The sequence below is a fragment of the Elgaria multicarinata genome, chromosome 21 (assembly GCF_023053635.1).
Source record: "Elgaria multicarinata webbii isolate HBS135686 ecotype San Diego chromosome 21, rElgMul1.1.pri, whole genome shotgun sequence".
NCBI lineage: Eukaryota > Metazoa > Chordata > Lepidosauria > Squamata > Anguidae > Elgaria > Elgaria multicarinata.
The window spans coordinates 373,607-401,279 of NC_086191.1; the positions used below are offsets into that span (position 1 = coordinate 373,607).

General features: G+C 46.7%; 1 protein-coding gene across 5 annotated transcripts in view; it reads right to left on the minus strand.

Moving 5' to 3' along the window:
- PC (pyruvate carboxylase) overlaps positions 1-27,673 on the minus strand; it is a 333,949-nt gene that overhangs the window by 244,027 nt on the left and 62,249 nt on the right. For all 5 annotated transcript variants that reach the window (XM_063146129.1, XM_063146127.1, XM_063146128.1 and 2 more), the window contains 4 exons: positions 13,943-14,078; positions 13,139-13,323; positions 4,137-4,302; positions 8-153 (listed from right to left, as the gene is read on the minus strand). In XM_063146129.1, the coding sequence (XP_063002199.1) occupies positions 8-153; positions 4,137-4,302; positions 13,139-13,323; positions 13,943-14,078 (633 nt within the window). The remainder of the gene's footprint in view (positions 1-7; positions 154-4,136; positions 4,303-13,138; positions 13,324-13,942; positions 14,079-27,673) is intronic.

Below are 27,673 nucleotides of genomic sequence, written 5' to 3' on the forward strand. Positions count from 1 at the left end.
AACTGACCTCGTAGCTGCGCACGACCCTCATGCCACGCCCTCCTCCACCGTAGGCCGCTTTGAAGATGATGGGGAACCCGTACGTGTTGGAGAACTCCTGAGCCTCGCTGAGAGAGGAGATGGGGGCATCCGTCCCGGGAACCACAGGCACTCCTGGAGAGCAGACAGGAACCCGCTGACACTTGGCGCCCCACGGCATTCTCCCTCTGGGGGGTCAGCCTGCCCTCTGCCCCTTGCATCTGCGAGCCCAGATCAGCCAGTGCTGCCACTCTTCTGGCACATGTTGGCCAGCACAGGAGTCAGTTGTGGTGTGGCAAGGCCGGCAGGGCTTTCCACAAGAAATGTTCTGAGCAGACCCACTTCAACCGTGCCCCTCCCCCAGCCCCACTCCCTTTCCCCAAACCACCGATCATCTGGTGGTTTCCCAGGTTTTATGCAGTTGCCCCTCCCTCCTCTCCTGCATCCACAATTTTTAAAAGGTTGAAATGCCCCTCTGAAGAGCTCAGTTATTGGCAGTCGGAGCTTGAAGCCTCGTTCTGCTGTTGTGGTTCTTTTGCATTTTGCCCCTGCCTCCAAGAGCTTATCTGAAATGGCGTTCAGCTCTCGGACCAAACAAATTCCCAACCCCTGGCCTATGGAGACTTGGGTTCAAATCCCCACTCAGCTAAAAAGTGGCCGTACGCCGAGTCTACTGTTGGAGAAGGCTTGGAGGGGAGGCTTGAGCTGCTGGGCCACCTGACTTTGCCTTCTATAAAGCCTGAGCAGCATTAAGGCAGCAGCAACCATCCATGGAGCTAGGCTGGAGGAGAGCAAACGTTGGCCCTAGCCCACTACCCTCTTTGCACGGTTGCAGGTCTGCCCTGCAGGAGAGCTCTCCCTTCCCTGGGATTGAGAAACACAAGGAAGGTTGAGGGGTATCCCTGAGACAGCAGGTTCACCTGGGGTTTCTAGTGCCCTGGGGGAGCTCTTGCAGCAACTTGCCATGGGCCATGTTTGTGCCTGTGGACAGCATGAGCTACACCTGCAAGCTGGCAGCTGTGCTGGAAGAGAGGGTGAAAGCACTTGAGACTCTCCTTTTCAGAAGGGATGATAGGTTTCTGGTGAGAGGCCAAAGGGCCCCGGGGGTGGAGGGGAGAGGAGGGTCTGAAGGAGGAAGAGTCAAACATGGGTAAGAACAGCACAGCTGGACCAGAAGAATCAGGCGCCGTTTTAAGCCATTGGGACTAGACAGCCGAAAGCAGCCTCTTCCCACAGAGGCCATTGGCGAAGAAAACACCACCCTATGCTCTGCAGAACATGAAGGACGGCACTCACCTACCTCCCCTGCCCAGATGAGAGGAATCTAACATACACACACACACACACCCCTCCGACAAGAAGATGTGTGGTTGGGCTGGAAACTCCATCCCCAGAGGGATGGAGGCAACTGTGTGCTGAGCCGGCCAGTCATCTTGGGTGGTGTGTTGCTTTCTGGGCACATGTCCTCAAGATATGAAGCTAAGGTTGCCAAAACCTACTGACTGCTGTCACTTCCTATGGATCAATGTGGGAGCAATTGATTCCAGCAGAAGAAATCTTGAAAGGGTTGGGGGCTCAAAGGGTGTTCTCATCCCTCCTTCCTGAGAAAGATGGACAGTGGAGGTGTACAGTTGGCTACGTGGGTGGTGTCGTCAGGAAAGGGTTGGTTTCTTGAGCCACGGACTACACTACCCATATAAAGGATTCGTGGGAGGGTACAGGATGCACCTCACGAGGACTGGGAAGAATGTGTTTAGCAGGAGCCTTGCAAACCTGATCAAGAGGTCTTTAAACTCCATCCTGTGGTAGATGAAGGCAAAAACCCAGAGCTAAGTACTGAGCCAAGAATTAAGGACAAGAAGCAAGGCAGTGAAAGCGATGCTTGGTAAGTGGCAGGTAAATTTAGCAGGGTGCCTGGGAAGATGCAAGGCCCATGGCCAGGGATCTCTGAGACTAGGGGCGTTACTAGACGAGGCTCTAGCGCGCGTTACCTTCCGCAGTCACGTCGAGGCTTCCAGATGACGTTCACGAGGATCCGCCGTTATCCTGCGGTGAAGCCTCTTTCTCCCGACTTTAAAAAAGTGAGTTTTAGGGCGCCTTTTCCTGCCGTCCCGCGGTAATTCGGAGTACGTGTGGGAGGATGTGAGGTCACTGCGGTCCGCACTGGGCAGGAAAAGGCGTGCTAAGGGGGAGTGGTCAGCGGCTTCGGTCAAGCCGCCTCCGCCATTTGCGCGCAGTCTGCCAGCTGGGGCAGCGCGGCGGAGCGGCTTTTTTTTTTTACTCCCCCAGTGACAGTTTGCGCAGGAACGGAGGAACGGAAAAGTGGCTGGTGACTCCTTGCGGTGGGCAGCTACCGTGGCCGCATAATGGCGGTGCTGTACGCTGCCTGTTAGTGTGGGTACCAGGCTGGCAGAGGGCAGAGCTGTTTGTGGGCTGCTGCCATGGCTACGGCCAGATGTGGGTTGGCTCCTTGGGATGGGGCAGAGGGCACAGAGGCGATCATCGCCGCCGACACCTCAGAGGCATGATGGGAGATGTAGGCACAGAGTGGCCATGCAGACGATTGACCTCGGGTCATATGACACCCGCCACGACCCCCATCAGGAAGTGAGCGCATCAATGTTGACCCTCAACAGCACCAGCAGCACTTCAGCTGGCACTGGCACTGCCGCCGCTGCCGCCGCCAGGGCCGGCGGCGGCATCGCTGACGGCTGTGCAAGTTTGCGGTCTTTCGGACGTGCGCAAACCGTGCAGCGAGCGAAAAAAAAAGCCGCGGCAATCAGGCCGGTGTGGCTGCGCAACCGTGCTCGCGGCGGCAGCAGCACAACCGGCGCAAACTTCCGCCACAAATCGAAGGCAGGTGTGGATCATGAGGCGTCACGGCTGAACGGGAAAATCCGCTTTCACCGCTCCTCAACGACGGAACACCCGGTAGGTCTAGCAACGGCCTTGGTGGGATGAGAGTCGTGACTGGAATGTAGCGACTGATAGGTATGCTTTGTTCAAAAGGAACAGACCCAGCAGGAAGGGAGTGCGAGCGGCATTCTATGTGAAGAATCTATTCTTCTGCGTGGAAATCCACAGAGCTGAGAATGGAAGCCCTGTTGAAAGCAACTGCATATGGATAGACAGAATGAGAAATAAAAGTGATATACTACAGACCATCCAGGAAACCAGAAGACATGGAGACTCTGAAAAGAATGGAACATCCAATAGGCTTTGCCTTGCCTTGCTGACAACTTCATTTCTCAGAAGATGAAGGAAGGAACAAGAGGATCTGCTGCCCTGGACTTAGGCCTCTCCAAGAGGGAAGAACTGGTTGATATAGTGAAAGCAGCAGGAATAGGCATGTACAAAGATTTTGTTCCTGTTCGCGAATGATGTGAACATGCCCCATTCACACAAGAAGGGACATAATTCCTGTGATTTTTTTTACAATTTCCTGATCTGGCATGAGTGTCCAAAAGTGGACAAGATGATCTCCATGGCCTCTTCCAGCTCGATGATTCTGTGAGTCAGGCCTCTAGGCCCATCTAGCTCAGGACTGTATACCTGGACTGGTAGTGGTTCCCCAGGTGTCAAACAGGGTCTGATCCAGAGCACAGACTCAGATGTGGAGGGAAAGGCAGTTTAAACTAACGATGAAGAAGGAGGCAAACTCCGGTGCTAAAAGAAAGGAAGAAAATGTATGGTGCTCTATGCGTTTTGGAGAAGATGTCTCCTTCAGGAGCTGTTTTTAGTTCTTTTGAAATTCCTAAACTACAAGAATGACAACATTTTCTTCTTTTTAGATGCTTGTATACACTGTTTTTGAGCATTTCTAACTCAAATATAAATGCTCAAAAAATAGTGTATACAAGCATCTAAAAAGAAGAAAATGTTGTCATTCTTGTAGTTAAGGAATTTCAAAACAACTAAAAACAGCTCCTGAAGAAAGGAGACATCTTCTCTGAAACGCATCATAAACTTTCTTCCTTTCTTCCAGCACCAGAGTTTGCCTCCTCCAGAGCACAGATTGCCAGATGGATCTAGGTGATCCTCTTATGCACATTGATCCTCTTATACACGGTGACCCTCTTATGCACGGTGATCGTACTTAGCAGCAGCGCAACTCCTACCTGCAGAGATGGCGATGGCGCGGGCCTCTACCTTGTCACCCATCTTGCGCACCACTTCAGGTGAGGGCCCAATGAAGCGCACTCCAGCCTCTATGCAGGCCTGGGCAAAGTCAGATCGCTCTGAGAGAAAGCCATAGCCAGGGTGCACAGCGTCCACTTCATTCTCCTGGAGAAACCAGAAGGTGCAATTAGGGGGAAAACAAAGACAGAAATGCGGACAAAGAAATGCTGATGTCTGCATTTTCGCAGCATAAATTCCATTTCCCAGAATCTTTTTTTTCAAAATTGGCAGTCACTACAATATTTCCAGCTTCGTCAAGTTCCCCTGATTTATTCATGTTTGTTTCAGATGAGAAGCAATAAATAATCAATGATAAATAAATGTTAAAAGCTGATCTTCTGCTTTCCTTTCCTAATTCAGGTGGACTCAAAGGAGCTCATGAAGGACACATCCTAAAAGCAAGAATAATAATAATATACCAAAAAATAGTTTAAAAACAGATCAACCAAACTTTTAAAAACAATTTTATTTATTTATTTATTACATTTATATCCCTCCCCTCCCCCACCTCATCCTCACAAATATTCTGAGCTCTTTGGTGGAACTGCTGGAAACATCCATAAGAAATCATCCATCCACTGGAGCTTGGAGGAACTGATCCATGGTGAGGCCACTGCACCTTTCATTGCATGTTTTAGAGGCGATTTTGGTTCCAACGTTTTATGATAAGAAGGCAGGAGAGAGAATGACATGGGAAATGGCCTATACTCCTAAGAGCTTCTGCCTATTGTGCTGGAAGTTCTGTTATATTTCCCTCAATTTCTCAAAAAAGTACCTACGCAGAGGGTTTGGTTTTATGCATATTTAAGTACATCCATTAAAACTTTAAAAGTCTGATGAGGAGTCAACTACAAATTGATGGCAGAGTTTGTGTAGCACAGTAGTGTTGAAAAGACTGAGCTACAGATCAGGACCCCCACCCCCAAAACACACACACACAGCCTTGAATTTTGCCTCTGCCGTGAACGCGCCTCCTCAGGCAAGCTGCTCTCTCTCTCTCTCTCTTTCTCTCAGCCTGAACATGGGAATAATCATATGGACCTACTTGACAGGGTTGTAGTAAGGATTCCAACCTCACAGTCCCCTATCCCCCCTGCAGCCTTCCCCAACCTGGTGCTCTCTAGCTGTGTTAGGCTAGAACCCCTCAGGGATGCTGGGAGTTGTAATCCAACATGCCTGGAGTGCACCAGGTGTGGGGAGGCTGTCCTGCTCCATCCTGCACGAGGTCCTGGTTAGCATTCTGCATTGAGCTACAGAAGGCCTGCTTGTAAGAAGACCTATGATGGCTATTTTGAATTCACTGCATTTTTTACTGCCCATTAATCGAAGCTCTCTGGGCGGTTTACAAGACAAAGCTTAAACCATAAAATACAATAACATAGTAAAATGTTATATAACATCTTAACTTTATAACAGAATAAAACCAAAGTAATAACCAAGATAAAAGCCTGCAGCACTGCAAAGATCTAAACATTCACTATTTTTAAAAGTGAAAGACTAAAATGCCTGGGAAAATAAAAAGGTCTTCTCCTGGTGCTGAAATGGCTACCAAGCAACATTTTGAAATGATTTTATTACCACACCACATGATTCTGTTACCCAATTTTAAAAAAATAAAAATAAAATTATGGGTGCAAAAACTATCGTCATCTGCCTAAGATGGGATGAATTTGTATATGAAAGCACTAAGTGCAGAAATGGAAGTCCAAAAAAGACAATTCTATAACTTAATTATTTTGACTGTTTCAGACACTGTTTATAATATTTAAGGGCTTTTTAAAAATTCAATTCAATTCAAAATATAGTAGATGTTTTCTTGACTGTGAGTGTACGTAGTATCAACTTAAATTTTGCAAATACCTAAAGTCAATATAATGGCAAAGGGTATGGCTGATTCTGAGTGGTCCTGATGCCTGCCTGCCTGCCTCCCCACCAGCCCCTGAAAAGATCCCTGGCGGCAGCTAAAGTCAGACTGAAGCGTCATAATGTAATAAATGTAATTAATAAATAATGATGGATATTTCGACAGATGCAATATGAAGAGTTGATGTGGCAGCGGAGTCAAGGGAATGAGCCACAAATCCCAAAGTACAGCCTCGCTTCTGATATGCACTCACTAAGCGGCCTTAGGCAAAGCGTTCTCTCTATAAGCCTCAGCACTGGCCTACCTAACAGGCCTATTTTACAGATGACTTAAGATAATATACGTGAAGTGCTCTAAAGGCTCAAAAGCTTTACATAGGAGCTTGTCAGTGCCAGCTCGTTTTTTGAGGGCCCTTGGGCAAGGGCCCCCTCAATGGCCCCCCTCCTGCCTCAGTGGAGTTGCCTTCTTGCTGCCAATGTCACTAGCTACCCTTCCTTGCCCACTCCCCACTCCCCGATCTTCTGCCCCCACTTGTATGCTTGACGGCTGGAGAGCCAGCTGGCCGTGGCATCCGCTGCTCCTCCTTCTGTTTCCTGACTTGGAGCTGAGCAGAAGTAGGGAAGAGCAGGGGCGGAGCCAGCATACAAATGGAGCAGTAGGGCAAATTGTTCCTGCCGGGCGGTAGGTTTTAAAAATCTTATCATCTAAAGCAATTGGGCTGGGAATGGCGAAGAAGTGATGTGAACTTTTGTGCTGTAGATGGGGAGGCAAAGAATAAATCATTTTGCTATGCGTAATGGACAATTAGGCTGAAGTCTGCTTAAGAACTTCTGACGGAGCGCTTATTTGGAAAGGGAAACTTGTTTGAAAAAAGCCAGTGTCAGGAGATTGATGGATTACCCCCACCTTACTAATTACTGTTAAATTAAGGCAATAATCCCCCGTCGGACACGGCAATTGTTTTGGTTAAGTGAAGTTAAGAGCAGCCCGTAAATAAAGTGATTTATGCCACCCAAGAAAGATTTATTGGTGAAATCGAAGAGGCAAAGGTTACACGCTTCAAATAACACAGTTTCTCGTCTTCAAAAATTGTAAGATAAAAAACAAGATAATAAACAAGAGCAGAAAAAAGAATCCAAAGATCCTAAAATGGCCGCCAAAGTTGGCTCAGAGCCAAATACACAGGCAGTTACTATGGAACAGATGACGGCCCTTTTAAAAGGAGTTAAGGATGCGATTTTCACGAAAATTGAAGATGAAGTTGGGAAAACAAACAAACGTGTGGATGATCTGGCTGCAGAGATGGCTAAGAGAGACAAGCAATTGAGCTCTTTTAAGTCAGAAGTAGATCAGATGGGAAAGCAAGTTAAGCAAGTGAAAAAGATCCAGGAGGAGCAGGAAATGAAATTTGATCAACATGAGAGAAGGCTGATATCTTTGGAAGATAATTCTAGAAGATCAACACTGCGTTTTCGCAATTTGGTTGAAAAGAAAGGGGAGGACCTCAGAAAGACCCTCCCAAGCTGGCTTAAAGAATTGGCTCCAACCCTGGAATTAAGGGAAGAAGAAGTGGAGCATGTTCATAGGGTTGGAGGCTACAGAGGAGGCTCAACTCCTAGAGATGTCTTGTGGAAATTTTCAAATTATTACAAAAAAAAGCAGTTGATGAGGGAGCTGAGAGCGTCGGGAGAGCTGAAGTTCCAAGGAGTTCCAGTGCAGGTTTTTAATGATTTGTGTCAACAAACTTTGGAATGGGTTAGGGTTAGGGTTAGGGTTAGGATAAATTGACATGTAAAATTAAAATGAAAAGAGGTATAGTAGAAAAGAACGATTTTGAGGGAATTTGGAAAAAATTCTTAGTATTTGTGTTTTCTAAGGGAAGCGGGAAACCATCAACAGAAGAAACTATGAGTTTTTGGAAACATGAATGAGATCCCGAGGTGGGAGCGCATTTTTATGTTGAGCATGAATATGTTTAATAGACTAAGTCTGAATATATGATACAAATGCTATTTTATGTTTATGTACTATGTTTCTTTATTTTTGTTAATTGCTGTAAAAGTTAATAAAAAAAATTAAAAAAAAGAAGAAGCAGGGAAGAGCAGCTGGCCCAGCTCAAGTAGAAGCTACAAAAGTAAGCCAGTTCCCAGAGAGAGAGCGAACAGAGAGCGAGCTAACAGGAAGAGCAAACAGGAGTTTGACAGGGGGAGGGTAGGAGAAGAGGAGACCAAGGAAAGGGGAACAAGAGAAGCCTCAAGGAAATCCAGGAGGCTGCCAATTCAAAGAGGCCGTGTGCTTGCCATGTGTTCCTGAGTGCTGAGTGAAGAGGGTCGGTGTGGAGAGTTGCTGCAGGGCCTGAAGGGGGTGTGGCCTGATTGCTGATTGTACTTTGTACTCAGCAATCAGTGGCCTGATTGCTGTTGATTGTTGTTGGCCTCCCAGTGACCTCATTCTGTTTCCTGACTTGGAGCTGAGCAGAAGCAGGGAAGAGCAGCTGGCCCAGATCAAGTAGAAGCTACAAAAGTAAGCCAGTTCCCATAGAGCGAGCGAACAGGAAGAGCAAACAGGAGTTCAGCAGGGGAGGCCAAGGGGGAGGCCTCGAAGAAAAAAAAAGAGGGGGGGGTACAAAGAGAAACATAAAGAGAAACCACCACCCCCACAAAACCAAAAAAAAAAAAATCTTATTTTCCCTTAAGACATCCTCATATAGTTGTGTACCTTCAGAGAGGACAGGACAAAGTAAATCCACAATAATCAGAAAGGAAAAAACAAAGCAGAAATAGACAATGTGGATGGAAAGGAGTCCCTAGAGGTGGTGACCTGCAAAGGGTGTGCAATGTTCGTGTTTCTGCCTGAGCTCAACATGGCGTATACCTGCAACAAGTGCAAGCTGGTGGCACTTTTGGAAGAAAAAGTGAGAGGACTTGAGCGGCAAGTGTCCACCCTCCAAAGAATAAGAGAAGACGAGGAGTTCTTAGACCGAACGGTGGAACTGCAACAGCAACAAGAAGCACACGAGATTGAAGAGCAACAGCCAGCTGAAGCAGAAGTGGAGTATGCTGAGGGGAGGAAAGCCAATGAAGAGGAAACTCCCTGGAAAAGAGTGACAGTCAGGAGCAGAAGAACTAGAAGGCATTCTGCACCGGTGGAACCATTAGAGTTAAGCAACCACTTTCAGCTTCTGGAGGATGAGTCTGAAGGACAGTTTGCAGAGGAAGAAGTACAGGAGACACCATGCAACAATGAACAAGAGGCAGAAGGTAGGTCAACCAAGAAGAAGAGAAGAGTAGTCGTTGTGGGAGACTCCCTGCTGCGTGGGATTGAAACCCAAGTATGTCGTGAAGACCCATGGACTCGCCAGGTGTGCTGTCTCCCTGGAGCACAGATTAGAGATGTGACTGAAGGGTTACCAAAACTCATAAAGTCCATGGACACATACACTTTCTTCTCATCCATGTGGGAACAAATGATGTCGCCAAGCAGAGCTACGAAGAAATCATTTCAGACTATGAAGCTCTGGGAAGAAAACTGAAGAACTTTGGGGCCCAGGTAGTTTTTTTATCCATCCTCCCGGTTCTTGGAAGAGGATTAGAAAGGGAAAGAAAAATATTCCGGATGAACGATTGGCTACGAAGGTGGTGCCGACGTGAGAATTTTGGATTCTGGGACCACGGGCTACGCTACTTGGAACATAGACTGCTGGCAAGGGATGGGTTGCACCTCACAAGGGCTGGAAAGAATGTGTTCGGCCACAGCATGAAGAACTTGATCAGGAGGGCTTTAAACTGAATCTTACGGGGGCGGGAGATGTAAACCTCGAGGCAACAATGGATGAAGGCCAAGGCACCACAGTACAGAGAACAGCTCCAATAGTGCCCCAAAATAGTGTCCACAACAATGTAGGAACAAAGCCAGACTATAAAACACATGGTCTTCGATGTCTATATACTAATGCCGAGCATGGGAAACAAACAGAAAGAACTTGAACTCTTATTACATGAAGGCAAATATGACTTGATAGGTATAATTGAAACTTGGTGGGAGGACTCCCATGACTGGAATATAGCAATTGAAGGATATAACTTGTTCAAAAAGAACAGAAGAAATAGAAAGGGAGGTGGAGTTGCACTATATGTTAAAAATACCTATCCCTGCACAGAAATACAGGCAGATCAGACTGGGAGCCCCATCGAGAGCATCTGGATTAAAATAAATGGGGCAAGGAATAAAAAGAACATGATAATCGGAGTCTACTACCGACTACCCAATCAAGGAGAAGACGAGGATGAAACTTTTGAGAAACAAATTGCCAGTGTTTCAAGGAAGTGTGATGTAGTAGTGATGGGGGACTGCAATTACCCTGGTTTCTGTTGGGAGACCAATACTGCCAAAAGTGGCCCTTCCAAGAAATTCCTGACATGTGTGGGTGATAACTTTCTCCTACAGAAAGTGGAGGAAGGAACTAGAGGATCGGCAATCCTTGACTTGATATTGATCAATAGGGATGACTTAGTGGATAAAGTAGCAGTTACGAGAACTCTGGGGGAAAGTGACCACATCATACTTGAATTCGTGATGATGAAGGAGACAAAAGTTGAGTGTAGCCATACACGTACTCTGGATTTTAGGAAAGCTGATTTTAATAAACTCAGAACTATGATAAGTAAGGTCCCATGGCAAATGAGCCTAATGAGAAAAGGAGTGCAGGATGGGTGGGAGTATTTAAAAAAGGAAATTTTAAAGGCACAGTTACAAACAATTCCAACAAGGAGAAAAGATAGAAGACAACAGAGGAAACCAATGTGGCTCCACAAAAAGCTTAGAGATGACCTGAAAACAAAAAGGGATACATATAGGAAGTGGAAGGAAGGCCAGACTACAAAAGAAGAGTACAGACAAGTGGCGCAGAAGTGCCGAAATGGCGTCAGGAAGGCTAAAGCTCAGAATGAGCTGAGATTAGCGAGGGATGCTAAAAGCAATAAAAAGGCTTTCTTCAGATATGTGAGTAGTAAAAGACAGAGGAAAGAAATGGTGGTTCAACTGCTTAATGAGGATGGCAAATTGATAACAGATGACAAAGAAAAGGCTGAAGTGCTCAATTCCTACTTTGCCTCAGTCTTCTCCCAAAAGCGGGTCTATGATCCCCCTGGAAAAAGTGAAGCAGAAGTTGAGGGGGCAGGATTACAGTTTGAGATTGATAAACAAATGGTCAAAGAACACCTAATTTCCTTGAATGAGTTCAAATCTCCAGGGCCCGATGAACTGCATCCTAGAGTAATGAAGGAGCTAGCGGAAGAACTCTCAGAACCTTTGTCTATTATCTTTGCAAAATCATGGAAGACGGGTGAGGTGCCGGACGACTGGAGGAGGACTAACGTTGTCCCTATCCTCAAAAAGGAAAAACCTGGGAACTACAGACCAGTCAGTCTGACATCCATCCCTGGGAAAATTCTGGAGCAGATTATAAAGAAGTCAATCTGTAAACACCTTGAAATCAATGCAGTGATCACTAGAAGCCAATATGGATTTGTCAAGAAAAAGTCCTGTCAGACAAATTTGATCTCATTTTTTGATAAGGTAACCTCCCTTGTGGACCGTGGGAATGTTGTGGACGTCATATATCTTGACTTCAGCAAAGCTTTTGACAAAGTGCCCCATGATATTCTGATTAACAAACTAGCTAAAAGTGGGCTAGATGGAACAACTATTAGGTGGATTCACAGTTGGCTACAGAATCGGACTCAAAGAGTACTTATCAATGGAACCTTCTCAAACTGGGGAGAGGCAACGAGTGGGGTACCGCAGGGCTCAGTCCTGGGCCCAGTGCTCTTCAACATTTTTATTAAGGATTTGGACGAGGAGGTGCAGGGAACGCTCATCAATTTTGCAGATGACACAAAATTGGGTGGGATAGATAATACCCTGGAAGACAGAAACAAACTTCAAAGTGATCTTGATAGGCTGGAGTGCTGGGCTGAAAACAACAGGATGAAATTTAATAGGGATAAATGCCAAGTTCTACATTTAGGGAATAGAAACCAAATGCACAGTTACAAGATGGGGAATACTTGGCTCAGCAATACTACAAACGAGAAGGATCTTGGAATTGTTGTAGATTGCAAGCTGAATATGAGCCAACAGTGTGATATGGCTGCAAGAAAGGCAAATGCTATTTTGGAATGCATTAATAGAAGTATAGCTTCCAAATCACGTGAGGTACTGGTTCCTCTCTATTCGGCCCTGGTTAGGCCTCATCTAGAGTATTGCGTCCAGTTCTGGGCTCCACAATTCAAGAAGGACGCAGACAAGCTGGAGCGTGTTCAGAAGAGGGCAACCAGGATGATCAGGGGTCTGGAAACAAAGCCCTATGAAGAGAAACTGAAAGAACTGGGCATGTTTAGCCTGGAGAAGAGAAGATTGAGGGGAGACACAATAGCACTCTTCAAATACTTAAAAGGTTGTCACACAGAGGAGGGCCAGGATCTCTTCTCGATCCTCCCAGAGGGCAGGACATGGAATAATGGACTCAAGTTAAAGGAAGCCAGATTCCGGCTGGACATCAGGAAAAACTTTCTGACTGTTAGAGCAGTGCGACAATGGAATCAGTTACCTAGGGAGATTGTGGGCTCTCCCACACTAGAGGCCTTCAAGAGGCAGCTGGACAACCACCTGTCAGGGATGCTTTAGGGTGGATTCCTGCATTGAGCAGGGGGTTGGACTCGATGGCCTTGTAGGCCCCTTTCAACTCTGCTATTCTATGATTCCTTCCCACCCCCTCTGCTGCCTGGGCCAGAGCGAGAGGCAGGTGAACAAGCGGAGGAACAAGTCCAGGGGGCCCCTATAAGTGGGCCCTGGGCAGGTGCCTGAGAGTGCCTACCTTTGATGCTGGCCCTGATGCTTGTTGTTAGTATTGCTTTGAAAGCCGCGAAGTTCAGCTCTCGGTGGGTGGGTGTTTGAATAGGTACTTCCCAATGCTCAAAACATACAGACACTACTGACCTGCAGAAAATCTCTTTGCTCTGGGCAAAGGGGCTACAAGCCACATGGAAAAGCTGGTAGCTGACCGTGTCTCCTCACCTGGGCTACTTTGATGATGTCTGGAATGTGCAGATACGCCTGGACAGGGGGAAGCCCCCGGCCAATGAGGTAAGCCTCGTCTGCTTTCTGCCGGTGCATCTGACCCGTGTCCTGCTCAGAGTACACGGCCACAGTCCGGATGCCCAGTTCAGTGCATGCTCGGAACACCCGGATGGCAATCTCCCCTAGAATGCACAAGCATGAAGAACTCAGGAAAATTCAAGGGATGTATCAATCATTAAATCAGGCAGACTAACAGATAAAAAACACTGTTTGATCAACTAACAAAGTGTCCCAATGAGTCAGATTGTTTAAGAATGTTTTGTTATTTTTAGTACAGAAGTATTTATGACAAGCACAGAAGACATGAACAGTCCAAAAAGAGACACACCCTTCCTCCTCATATGGAAAGGAATGCCTCTTCTAAGATAGTTTTACTTATTTATTTATTTCTCTAACTGATAATTCTGCATTGTCATCACTCACAATGTTATTGCACACAGAGTTCATACCTGGAATTGCTTTGCGGTATTTTGGCCCACCTCTGGAACATGCAACAATAACTACACCTCTGAGCATGTGTGCAAAGCATACTTCTTTCATTGCTGAGTCAGCCTGCCCAGTCCCTTGCTATCTGGAATGATCAAGACCACATTTCCGGCCAGAGACTTCTAGGCCAATTTGATGGCACTTCTCTGGTCTCATCTAGATTTCGGGAGGGGAACAGAGAATGGCTTAGCCCTAGGCGTTCCAGGGCAAAGACCTCTCCACCCAAAATTCCCATCCCAAAACTCTCCACCTCACCTCTGTTTGCCACCATCACCTTCTTGATGGGCTTGTATTCCACACGCTGGGTGCTCTGGGAGGCAGCTGGGGAGACTGAGAGCCGCTTGAGGGCCAGGAGGGCCACCCTGCCCTTGGCAAAACACAGTTGAAACATCTGTGGACAAAGAGAGAAAAGTCAGCAATCTCACCCCTTCAGCCTCTTCACAATGATCTGCCACCAGATGACTATAAAGAGGAGGAGACTGACCTTAAGATGAAACCATATACTTAAGTGGGAAATTGCCCAGGAAATTCAACACATTCACATTCAACTTCAAAAGAGGAAACTTCTCTAAAATGAGGGAACTAGTGAAAAGAAAGTTGAACGGGGGAATCAAGAGGGTTAAATCCTTGGAAAATGCATGGAGCTTACTCAAAACCACAATAATAGAAGCTCAACTAAAATGTATTCCACCGGTTAGGAAAGGTACCGCACAAAGTCCAAGAGGTCACCAGCATGGTTAACAAGCAATGTCAAAGAAGCTATTGTAGAAAAGCTATTGAAGGCCTCCTTCAAAAAATGTAAGTCTTGCCCAAGTGAGGAAAATAAAAGGGAGCACAAGCTGGACAGAAGAAGTTGCAAGCAAACAAAAAGAGATGCAAAAAAGCATTTTGAAGAACACAACACTAATAATATCAAGTTTTGTGAACCACCCAGAGAGCTTCGGCTATTGGGCGGTATAAAAATGTAATAAATAAATAAAGTCCAACAATAAAGAATTCTTTAAATATATCAGAAGCAGGAAACCAGCTAGGGAAGCAGTTGGATCGTTGGATGACAATGGAGCTAAAGGAGTACCTAAAGGAGGACAGGGAGAGTGCAGAGAAGCTGAATGAATTCTTTGCATCGGTGTACACTGCTTAGGATACAGGACAGATGCCTGTGCCTGAACTGATGTTTTCAGGAAGGGAATCTGAGGAACTGCAGCAAATAGTGATGACAAAAGATGAAGTTCTCAACTTTATTGACAAACTGAAAGCAAATAAATCACCAGGCCCACATGGCATCCATCCTAGAGTTCTCAAAGAACTCAAATATGAAATTGCAGACCTCCTCACAAAAATATGCAACATGTCCCTAAGCTCAGCCTCTGTACCAGAGGAGTGGAAGATGGCCAATGTAACACCAATTTTCAAAAAAGGGATCCAGGGGTGATCCAGGGAATTACAGGCCAGTTAGTTTGACATCTGTTCCAGGAAAATTGGTTGAAAGCATTATTAAAGCTATCAGTATGCTGATGACACCCAAATATATTTCTCTATGCCTTCAATAACAGCATCAGCTAAGGATAGCGTGTCTCCTCTGAATGAATGCTTGGAGGCGGTAATGGGCTGGATGAGGAGAAACAAACTGAAGCTGAATCCAGACAAGACGGAGGCGCTCGCTGTCAAAGGCCACAACCTAGGTTTGGAGGTGTGCCAACCGGTTCTGGATGGGGTTACACTCCCCCTGAAAGACTGTGTTCGCAGCTTGGGGGTGCTTCTGGATCCGTCGCTCCAAATGACAGCCCAGATAGATGCGACGGCCAGGAGTGCCTACTATCAGCTTCGGCTGATACGCCAGCTGCGCCCCTTCCTAGAGTTGGAAGACCTAAAGACGGTAGTGCACGCACTGGTAACTTCGAGGCTTGACTTCTGTAATGCACTCTACATGGGGCTACCTCTGTGCCTAGTCCGGAAACTTCAATTAGTCCAAAATATCGCAGCCAGGCTGGTCACTGGTACACCTAGGGGTGACCACATTACACCAGTTTTAAAATCTCTTCACTGGCTGCCGATTAGTTTCCGGGCGAAGTACAAAGTGTTGCTGATTACCTTTAAAGCCCTACATGGTTTGGGTCCAGGCTACCTGCGGGATCGCCTTATCCCGTACAATCCGCCCCGCACACTCAGGTCCTCTGGGAAGAATCCACTTCAGCTAGCAAAAGCTAGATTAACAACTGTTACCCAGAGGAGCTTCTCTTCTGCTGCTCCCAGACTGTGGAATGGCCTGCCGGAGGAGATTCGTCAACTTGACAGTCTTTTAGAATTTAAAAAAGCAATAAAGACTGATCTATTCCGGCAGGCCTATCCAGTGAAATTTTAGAATGTTTTCAGGATGTTTTAATCATGTATGGTATGTTTTAATTCGTTTTAATGTGTATTTTATCTCATGTTTTTATGCTGTTTGTTTTACACTTTGAATTGTTTACGTTTTTGTGAACTGCCCAGGGAGCTTCGGCTATTGGGTGGTATAAAAATGCAATAAATAATAATAATAATAATAATAATAATAATAATAATAATGACAAAATTAGTAAGCCTATAGAACCTGCTGAAGAAGAATCACCATGGCTTCCGTAAAGGCAAGTCCTGTCTCACTAATCTACTAGAATTCTTTGAGAGTGTCAACAAACATGTAGACAGGGATGATCCAGTGGACATTGTGTACTTGGATTTCCAAAAGGCTTTTGATAAAGTCCCCCACCAAAGACTCCTGAATAAACTTAGTAGACATGGAATAAGAGGAGAGGTGCTCTTAGGGATCAGTAACTGGTTAGAGAACAGAAAGCAGAGAATAAGAATAAATGGTCAATTCTCCCGATGGAGGGAAGTAAATAGTGGGGTCCCACAGGAATCGGTATTGGGAACAATTCTTTTCAACTTGTTCATAAAGTGAAGTGGCCAAGTTTGCCAATGACACCAAATTATTTAAGGTTGTTAAAACACAAAGGGATTGTGAAGAGCTCCAAAGGGATCTCTCCAAGCTGGGAGAGTGGGCGTCCAAATGGCAGATGCAGTTCAACGTAAGCAAGTGTATAACCTAACGGGAACTGAGCTGGCAGTGACCGAGCAAGAAAGAGATCTAGAGGTTGTGGTGGACAGCTCAATGAAAATGTCCACTCAGTGTGCGGCCGCTGTAAAGAAGGCAAACTCGATGTTAGGCATTATAAGAAAAGGAATTGAGAATAAAACGGCCAGTATCATACTGCCTTTATACAAATCTATGGTGCAACCACACTTAGAATACTGTGTACAGTCCTGGTCACCACACCTAAAAAATGATATTATAGAGCTGGAAAAGGGGCAGAAAAGGGCAACTAAAATGATTAATGGGCTGGAGCATCTCCCCTATGAGGCAAGATTACATCAGCTGGGATCGCTTAGATTGGAGAAGAGGAGGCTGAAGGGAGACATGACAGAAGTGTACAAAATGACACATGGTATGGAGAATGTGGATAGGGGGATGTTTTTCTCCCTCTCTCAAAATACTCAATGGGGTCATCATCCCATGAAGCTGATGGGTGGGAGATTCAGGACAAATAAAAGGAAGTACTTCTTTACACAGCACATAGTTAAATTATGGAACTCACAACCACAAGATGTAGTGACAGTCACCAATTTGGATGGCTTTCACAGAATCATAGAATAGCAGAGTTGGAAGGGGCCTACAAGGCCATCGAGTCCAACACCCTGCTCAATGCAGGAATCCACCCTAAAGCATCCCTGACAGGTGGTTGTCCAGCTGCCTCTTGAAGGCCTCTAGTATGGGAGAGCCCACAACCTCCCTAGTTAACTGATTCCATTGTCGTACTGCTCTAACAATCAGGACGTTTTTCCTGATGTCCAGCTGGAATCTAGCTTCCTTTAACTTGAGCCCGTTATTCCGTGTCCTGCACTCTGGGAGGATCGAGAAGAGATCCTGGCCCTCCTCTGTGTGACAACCTTTTAAGTATTTGAAGAGGACTATCACGTCTCCCCTCAATCTTCTCTTCTCCAGGTTAAACATGCCCAGTTCTTTCATTCTTTCTTCATAAGGGCTTTGTTTCCAGACCCCTGATCATCCTGGTTGCCCTCCTCTGAACACGCTCCAGCTTGTCTGCGTCCTTCTTGAATTGTGGAGCCCAGAACTGGACGCAATACTCTAGATGAGGCCTAACCAGGGCCTCCCAAAATAGCATTTGCCTTTCTTGCAGAGGGGGTTGGATAAATTCCTGGTGGCGAAGGCTATCAATGGCTACTAGCCCTGATGGTTGTGTGCTATCTCCAGTATCAGAGACAGTAAGCCTGTGTGCACCAGTTGCTGGGGAACATGGGTGGGAGGGTGCTGTTGCACCATGTCGTGCTTATTCATTCCTGGCCGATGGCTGGTTGGCCACTGTGCGAACAGAGTGCTGGACTAGATGGACCCTTGGTCTGATCCAGCATTAGGGCTCTTCTTATGTTCTTATAGATGTGCAGAAAATTTCAAAACTTTGAAAAAGTTCAAAGCTTGAGCTTTAATAACAATGAATTTCCACTATACCAAATAGGCAAGGCAGCCTCTCTGCCAGTAGGATGACAGACAGCCCTGCTCAGCCAATCAGTGTGTCACGAAGGCTGGCCTGGCCCAGCCATGCAATTAGGCTGTTGCTGCCAGCAGGGAGGGGGAAGGGGACAGGAGCAGCCAGTTGGGATATGCAAGGGAGTGGGGGGGCGGCATGCAGCGTGCAAATGTCAGAGGGGTATTCACTATGTATAAGCCGCATTTGCATTATTCATGACCCCCCTCTTTGTTGAGGGTACTGAGGGGCCAAAAAGCGGGAAAGGAGCAGAGCTATTAGTGCCCACGGCAATGTGGACTTTACTCTAAGTGTTTTTAGAATGAGGATACATCCCCCCCCACCCGCTGCCGCCATCCACCTTTCTGCTTTTGTTTACAATTCTACAGCCATTTGTCTATTAGTGCACAGAGCTATAGGAGCTGAACAGGGATATAGTAAAGACATCAGCAGTTTAACAGTAGATTTGTTTTTATACCCCCCAAATCAATAGCATCGCCATCACTCAAGACCCAAAATTAGCATGCAGGTGCTGGCCCTTCCCTCCCCAAAGCCCTTGGCAGGGAAACAGCAAGGAGAGAGTGGCATCAGCACCTCAGCCTGGGGAAGAGAAAGAGCTGGGCATGGTGGCAGGGAGCCGCAGCTTTCCATGTCTAGATCAGGAGCGGTTTATTGATCACTAGCAAAGAGACCTGGCTTTGCCCGTGTGGGAACAGCCCTCATGCTGAAACAGCGAAGGCTCCAAGTAAACACCTGCAGCTGTCAGAGTGAAGCAGCCCTGCCTGCTGGCACCCCTAAGCACGGCCCCCGCCAGCTGCACCCCATATAGCCCTGGGTCTGTCCACAGCAGGAGAGAGGGGGCAGGCATATAACTGTCCCTTGGCCTATTAATCTCTCCTGGCTTCAAACTGAATTGACTACAAAAGTATGCCCTGGCTGAAAACATTGGAGGGGTCTGTCCCCTCCACTCCCCTAAGGGGAGAGGCCTCACTCCTCAGCCTCCCTGGCATCAAAATGTATGGACCACAAGGCTATGCGCTGACCCTAGTGCCTGAAGATGTTACTACAGGCTTCAAGCACGTTACATTAAAATTAATTAATGCATTTAAGAAACAAAATAACCCTCAGATGCACACCCAAGGGTCCCCTTAAGTTGAAGGTGCTTAGCTTTCACAGACTTGGGGCTATGGCAGTGGCAGACAGATCCTCTTTGTTATAGATATATTGATGGGGTTTGCAGCCCATCCTATCCCAAAGATTCATGGTAAGAGCAACACTTAACAGATCAGTCTGCTGGATCTAACTCATTTAATCAAGATGCTGGTTCTCAGGAAACTCAGGAAAATAAAGAACACAGGACGTGGAGAAAATGCCTGGTAGGCTTGGGAATAGGGCTGGATCATGTCTAGGCAGGAGAGTCTTAATTTCTTAAAAGTGAGTTTAGGCCTTACATACTTCCTCTTTTTTCTGTATGGAATAATTAAGAACCTTTTCCAGGTAGTAGATAAAAAGATCAACCAGCTCAGAGACTTGGTGTGGGCATCTGGCCAGACGGCGTTGTATTATTAATGTTTCTCATTGGTTCTCTGCCTGAAGCTTAACCCAACATAGCATATTCTGCAGGTAGGGAGGAAAAACTCATAAATACATCATGCTGCCAGCAGGCATATTCATTCTTTATTCTGGCTTTCAGTGATGAGGAAAAAGGCACTCTGAACATTTAATGATTGGGATCGCTACTGTATCTTCTAGTCATGGTCCAGAGAAAGGAGTACTTCAGTCCCCTTGCAGATGAGCTAGCTGTCTAATAAAGTTAAGATTTCCTCTGTCCATGGAGCTCCTGCTCTGAAATTGAAAATTCTCACGTGAAAGCCCAGCAACTGCTGCCAAGCACTGCACGTCTCTGAGGTGCTGCCCTGCCTGGTCAGCTGCCCACACCAAGCCTCTGCACTTGCTGAGCTTGTCATCTACCACATGGAAAACCAGCTTAATTAGTCCATGTTGAAAAAAGAATGCCTTGCATGTTTTATTTAATTATTTTAATCTGTTGACACAGCATTGATGCCCATTTTGCATCTCTCATTCCACTCGAACGAGGGGGAAGCTCACGAGTCCTACCAATTCCCCCTGACTCTTTCCCAGGTGGAGGAAACAGCCTGGCAATCATCTTTTCCTCTGCCTCTCCCTCCTGTTCAGACCAGGGCTGCCAGGGTTTCTCCTGCCTCTGCTGCTTGTCAGTGGCATTTGCTCTCTCCCGTGAGCACTGCCAGTTGCCTCAAACACACGCAAGGCTTCCCCTGGCGCCCACCTGCCTTTCTAGAGCAGCAGGGGCTCCGGCTGCGTCCGCACGTTGCCATCCAGCCGTGGTTTGAGGGTTAACACTCTCTCCAATGGATGGCACCCAGAGCACTCAAGGACCTGCTGCCATCTTTTTGCATTGACACAACTGCCTCGTGACAAAATTGCCTCATGACGTGCACAAGGAGTTGGCAGCCAGGCGACCGACCCCGGGCCCTTTTGGCCTTGCTGTTCTTGGCTAATGTCAGCCAGGCAGGGTGCAGAGCGGGGCAGGACGGGCAGACAGCAAACGTGTCTCTGTGCAAGGGGGTATTTCCGCTGCCCTTCAGGAGGCAGTCATGTGGCCACTCCTGAAGAAACTGACAACTCCCACCTGGGATGCGAGAGAGTGGCGTTGGGGCAATTGCATGCCACCTTGGAGGATCCTGACTGCCTCAAGGCCTGGCCCAATCAGAGTTCCCAGGCACAGGCCACCCACACTGCAGGTGTAGGCGCCACAAAATATTGCCCTCATCTGTCACTATGGTAGATAATCAAGCCCCTGTGGCAGCAAAGATATGCTTGAAAGTGTGGGAATGACACCCGATCACCAGGAAGGCGCTGGAGCTGCAGCGACATGGAAAAGAGCGAGCAAAGCAATCAAGGGGTTTAAGCATCTTCCCCATGAAGCGTTTGGGGATATTTAGCTTGGGGAAAAGAAGCATGAGCGAGGGGGGATATTATGCACGCTGTGAGCAGAAATCTCCCTCCAAATCCATCCCATGCAACTGATTGGCAGGAGATTCAGGACAGACAGAGAGACAGACAAAAGGAAGCACTTCAAAAGACATCATTAACTGCTTGCAGAATTCACTGCCACAGGATCCACTGCTTTAAAAGGGGATTTGTCACACAGGAGGAGGAGGAGTCTACCCATTGGCTCCACGCTGCTCCCTTCTCCCACCCCACTCCAGCGAATCCCAGAAACTGAACTGGAGGGGGCTTTTGCCTTCAGGCTTCCTCTTGGGGCATAGAATCATAGAATAGCAGAGTTGGAAGGGGCCTACAAGGCCATCTGGCTGGCCACTGCAGGAAGCAGGATGGGCTCCCTTTGGTCTGGTCCAGCAAAGGCTCCTCTGTCGGCAAAGATGGATAAAAGCAACTTAATTTGCATCATGCCCACAGATAGAAACGTTTTGGTTCTGGTGGCTCAGAATTTTTAAAATCTGGGGAACAGACAGCCCTATCTATAGCACCTTCCAGATGGGTTAGACTATAAACTCTCATCATCCCCTGTGGCCTGGGAGGGCAACACAGAACAGAAGAGCGCAAGGGCAGGATGTAGCCAACGGGTGAATCTGGCCAAGCTCCATGGCTGCACTTGTTTAGGGTGTTTCGTTGATACCACAGTTCCTGAGATTTCCAGCTACCTGGATGCTGGGCTTCTAAACCAAAGCAACTGTAGCTCTTGCTTCCGCTGTTGCACCGAATGCTGCTTGTCTTTTGGTAGCACCAGAGCGTGTTCCTCTTTCTGCATTTGCATGTCTAATATGCCATTTTCAGGCCAAGAGACCCATTTCCTCACAAAGTGATGGTGGCACTTTCTGCTCGACATGCACAATTGAGCTGAACATGGCTTCCCTTTTAAAGCCCTCTTTGCAGCCTGTCAGGCTGCCCCTTTGGAGGGGTGCGGCGGCTTGTCCATGCAAATGGGGATGAGCAGATCACAGACAAGTCAAGGCCTCTCCTCAGGAGCATGTTGGCAATGAAGCCACCCTTTGAAGCACCGCAGTAGAGCAGAGGGCACAGAAACCGCCCCCTAGCCGGCTGCAGCTCTCATAACCTACAGCACAGTACGACCCCTCCCCACCGTTCTCCTCCGTCTCCATGTTAAAAGACATATTTATGTATTTGCTGCTCACTCTCTGGCAAATTGGCCTTAACACACTCGCAAATCACAGCTGCTGCTCCGAGGAAAGTCATGCCGCACGGCTATAAAGTCTACCTGCAGGTGCGCCGGAGTATGTCAGCCTAAGAGTCCTTGGCAGAGCCAAGCAGGTGCTCTGGCCTGCAAAATTTGGGCTCCAGTTTCCGGTCAGATGCTTCCAAATGTTCAACACTAGCAAACCAGCTCTTCTGCTACATTTGCTCCTGGAGTTTGCTTTCTCACATGATCTGATGCTGGCGGAACTGCAACACCTGGCCCCGGAGGGTCTTTGTGGTATGGGTGGGTGCTGCCTAAAAAAATTCAGTCCAGTGAGTGGGAAGCACAGGAGCCTGGAGAGAAAGAAATGTACTTGATGGATTAAAAAATGCAGATATTAGGCCTGTGAGAAATCACATAAACAGAGACTGAGAGCAATCAGGGATATCAGTGTGCAGTTATGCAGCACTATGACATCAGCCCACTCACAAAGTGTCTCCTCGTTGGCTGTGAATCATCACAATGCCATGCCATTCACTAAGCAGTTTTCAATTTTCCAGGAGGAAAACAAACCTCTTTCTTAAAAAAAAGTGGAGCTGGCACAACAGCAGAAGGGACAGCAGCAAAAGGAATGTCAAAAAAGGTGAACAATCCAGAGAAGGTGGTAGAGAAATATTACCGACCCTCCAAAAGCAGGAATTCCACTCCACAAATGGGGGTATAATTAGCAGAACTCTAACCTGGACATGAGCACCGATCACTTCTGAAAATGGGGGGGGGGGGTAATCGTGGATACGATTCCCCTCACCCCACCCAAAATTTCTATAATTTCAAAAACTGAAGACTGTAGGTTGGGTTCCTGCAATTTTTAGTTATGATTCTCCAGTGGCCAAAAAACAGCATGAGAGGGATCAGGCCCAGCTGATCCTGATTAGGGTGACCTGATGGAGGAGGAGGGCATGGATCCTCTACTTTACCCAGTTCTGCACTGCATGTGTGACAAGCAGCCACTCCCCAAATCCTCTCTTCTACAGAACTTTCTCCTGCTTGGCATTTGGTCACAATCGTTCGGTTGCAGGCATAAACAGGGACGAGCGGTATAAACATAAGCACTGCCTGAAGGGTTAACACCCACCACAATCTTTCAGGTCAGCCAGCTATGCAGAACTTATACAGGTCAAGGAATCCAGGTTATCTTGGGGCCAAATTTTGAAAACTAAGAACACAGGAAAAGCTCTACTGGATCAGAACAAAGCTCCAACTGATCCAGACTTCTGTTCATAACGTGGCCATCCAGTTGCCCCAAAGCTAAAAGGCTAATCAGGTCCAGAAGTTGCACCATTTCCAATTCTACAGTATTCTAGATGTGACTGCACAATAAATTTATATGAACGCCAGTAGGATACCGGCAATTTATTTTCAGCTCCTGTTATAATTACGACCAACAGAGAATTCATCTTTTTTCTGATTCTGATCTTAAAGGCCAAGGAACTAACCCTAACCTTTAACCCTAACCCTCCCCCCGCCCCAAGGTCCCTGCCCTGAGCTGAAGGTGTGTGTCAGAGACATTGTCCTACTGAATGCCCCCCACCATCAGAATGAGGCGACTGGAAAGAGGGCCTTCCCTGTGGTGGTGCCATAGGCCGGTCCACATAGCTCCAGTGCTTTTAATTCTTTAGACCTTTTTATGCTCCAAGGCTTCTAATGGGTGCTGTTAATAAGCAGGTGCTGTTTTTACTGGCAGATCATCTGCTATTTAAAAATGATTGAAGACTGTTTTTACTGCTGTAGGATTTTCCTGAATGGTTTCAATGTGATTTTTTGTGTTATTTCATGCTGAATATATAGAAAAGCAATAGATAAATACTCAACATGAATGCAAATAAATAAATTTTACACAAACCAAGTCAGAAAAGATCATAGGCCAGCCTTCCATTCTCCAAAGCTCTCTCTCTCCCTCCTGCCACCTTCCCCTTGCTCAAAACATGCTCTTTCCTCTACTTGGATGCAAACCAGCAAACAGCATCCTCTCACCTTTCCCAACCTTCAGCTTAGGTTGATATACCAACTACACCCTTATCTGGACAGAGATAGCCTAGCTACAGTTATCCATGCTCTGATAACCTCTTGTTTGGATTACTGCAATGCGTTATACGCAGGGCTGCCTTTGAAAACAGTCCGGAAACTTCAGCTGGTACAAAACAGGGCAGCCCGTTTACTAACAGGGACTGGCCGGCGAGACCACATCATGCCAGTCCTTTTACAACTTCATTGGCTGCCAGTCCAGGTCCAGGCACGATTCAAAGTACTGGTATTAACATTCAAAGCCCTAAACGGTTTGGGGCCAGGTTATTTGAAGGAATGTGAGTAGTAAAAGACAGAGGAAAGAAATGGTGGTTCAACTGCTTAATGAGGATGGCAAATTGATAACAGATTACAAAGAAAAGGCTGAAGTGCTCAATTCCTACTTTGCCTCAGTCTTCCCCCAAAAGCGGGTCTACGACCCCCCTGGAAAAAGTAAAGCAGAAGTTGAGGGGGCAGGATTACAGTTTGAGATTGATAAACAAATGGTCAAAGAACACCTAATTTCCTTGAATGAGTTCAAATCTCCAGGGCCCGATGAACTGCATCCTAGAGTAATGAAGGAGCTAGTGGAAGAACTCTCAGAACCTTTGTCTATTATCTTTGCAAAATCATGGAAGACGGGTGAGGTGCCGGACGACTGGAGGGCTAACGTTGTCCCTATTTTGAAAAGGGCAAAAAGGAGGAACCTGGGAAAAACAGACCAGTCAGTCTGACATCCATCCCTGGGAAAATTCTGGAGCAGATTATAAAAAAGTCAATCTGTAAACACGTTGAAATCAATGTGGTGATCACAAGAAGCCAACATGGATTTGTCAAGAACAAGTCCTGACAGACTAATTTGATCTCATTTTTTGATAAGGTAACCTCCCTTGTGGACGTCATATATCTTGACTTCAGCAAAGCTTTTGACAAAGTACCCCATGACATTCTGATTAACAAACTAGCTAAAAGTGGGCTAGATGGAACAACTATTAGGTGGATTCACAGTTGGCTACAGAATCGGACTCAAAAAGTACTTATCAATGGAACCTTCTCAAACTGGGGAGAGGCAACGAGTGGGGTACCGCAGGGCTCAGTCCTGGGCCCAGTGCTCTTCAACATTTTTATTAATCATTTGGATGAGGTGGTGCAGGGAATGCTTATCAAATTTGCAGATGGGATAGCTAATACCCTGGAAGACAGAAAAAAACTTCAAAGTGATCTTGATAGGCTGGAGTGCTGGGCTGAAAACAACAGGATGAAATTTAATAGGGATAAATGCCAAGTTCTACATTTAGGAAATAGAAACCAAAGGCACAGTTACAAGATGGGGGATACTTGGCTTAGCAATACTACAAACGAGAAGGATCTTGGAATTGTTGTAGATCGCAAGCTGAATATGAACCAACAGTGCGATGTGGCTGCAAGAAAGGCAAATGCTATTTTGGGCTGCATTAATAGAAGTATAATTTCCAAATCACATGAGGTACTGGTTCCTCTCTATTCGGCCCTGGTTAGGCCTCATCTAGAGTATTGCATCCAGTTCTGGGCTCCACAATTCAAGAAGGACGTAGACAAGCTGGAGCGTGTTCAGAAGAGGGCAACCAGGATGATCAGAGGTCTAGAAACAAAGCCCTATGAAGAGGGATTGAAAGAACTGGGCATGTTTAGCCTGGAGAAGAGAAGATTGAGGGGAGACATGATAGCACTCTTCAAATACTTAAAAGGTTGTCACACAGAGGAGGGCCAGGATGTCTTCTCGATCCTCCCAGAGTGCAGGACACGGAATAACGGGCTCAAGTTAAAGGAAGCCCGATTCCAGCTGGACATCAGGAAAAACTTCCTGACTGTTAGAGCAGTACAACAACGGAATCAGTTGCCTGGTGAGGTTGTGGGCTCTCCCACACTACAGGCCTTCAAGAGGCAGCTGGACAACCATCTGTCAAGGATGCTTTAGGGTGGATTCCTGCATTGAGCAGGGGGTTGGACTCGATGGCCTTGTAAGCCCCTTCCAACTCTGCTATTCTATGATTCTATGAATGCCTCCTCCCATATGTACCTGCCCGGACCTTAAGATCATCTACAGGGGCCCTTCTCCGTGATCCCCTGCCAAAGGAAGTGAGGCAGGTGGCTACTAGGAGGAGGGCTTTCTCCGCTGTGGCACCCTGGCTGTGGAATGAGCTCCCCAGAGAGGTCCGCCTGGCGCCTACACTGTACTCCTTTCGTCGCCAGCTGAGGACCTTTTTGTTCTCTCAGTATTTTAACACTTAATTTTAACTTAAATTTCAATTTAACTGTTCAAATTCTGTATTTTAATCTTATATCAATTTCTGCTGGGTGTTTTTATCCTGGTTGTGCTTTTTATACTGTATTTTGTATTTGTGTTTTTATTATGGTTTTATTATGGTTGTTTTATTATGGTTTTAACTTTTGTGAACCGCCCAGAGAGCTTCTGCTATTGGGCGGTATAAAAATGCAATAATTAAATAAACCTTCTACATTAACAAATAGCTTCACTGAAAGGCCACAAAAGGGACACACACACCCAGCAAATACACACGCAGCAAACATGGTGCCTGTTTGGCTTGCCCCAAAGGAAGAAGGAATCATAGTAGAGTTGGAAGAGGCCTATAAAGCCATAGAGTCCAACCCCCTGCTCAATGCAGGAATCCACCCTAAAGCATCCCTGACAGATGGTTGTCCAGCTGCCTCTTGAAGGCCTCTAGTGTGGGAGAGCCCACAACCTCCCTAGATAACTGATTCCATTGTCGTACTGCTCTAACAGTCAGGAAGTTTTTCCTGATGTCCAGCTGGAATCTGGCTTCCTGTAACTTGAGCCCATGATTCTGTATCCTGCCCTCTGGGATGACCGAGAAGATGTCCTGGCCCTCCTCTGTGTGACAAGCTTTCAAGTATTTGAAGAGTGCTATCATACCTCCCCTCAAACTTCTCTTCTCCAGGCTAAACATGCCCAGTTCTATCAGTCTCTCCTCATAGGGCTTTGTTTCCAGACCCCTGATCATTCTCGTTGCCTTCCTCTGAACACGCTCCAGCTTGTCTGCATCCTTCTTGAAGTGTGGTGCCCAGAACTGTATGCAACACTCAAGGAGGCCTAACCAGTGCTGAATAGAGGGGAACCAGTAC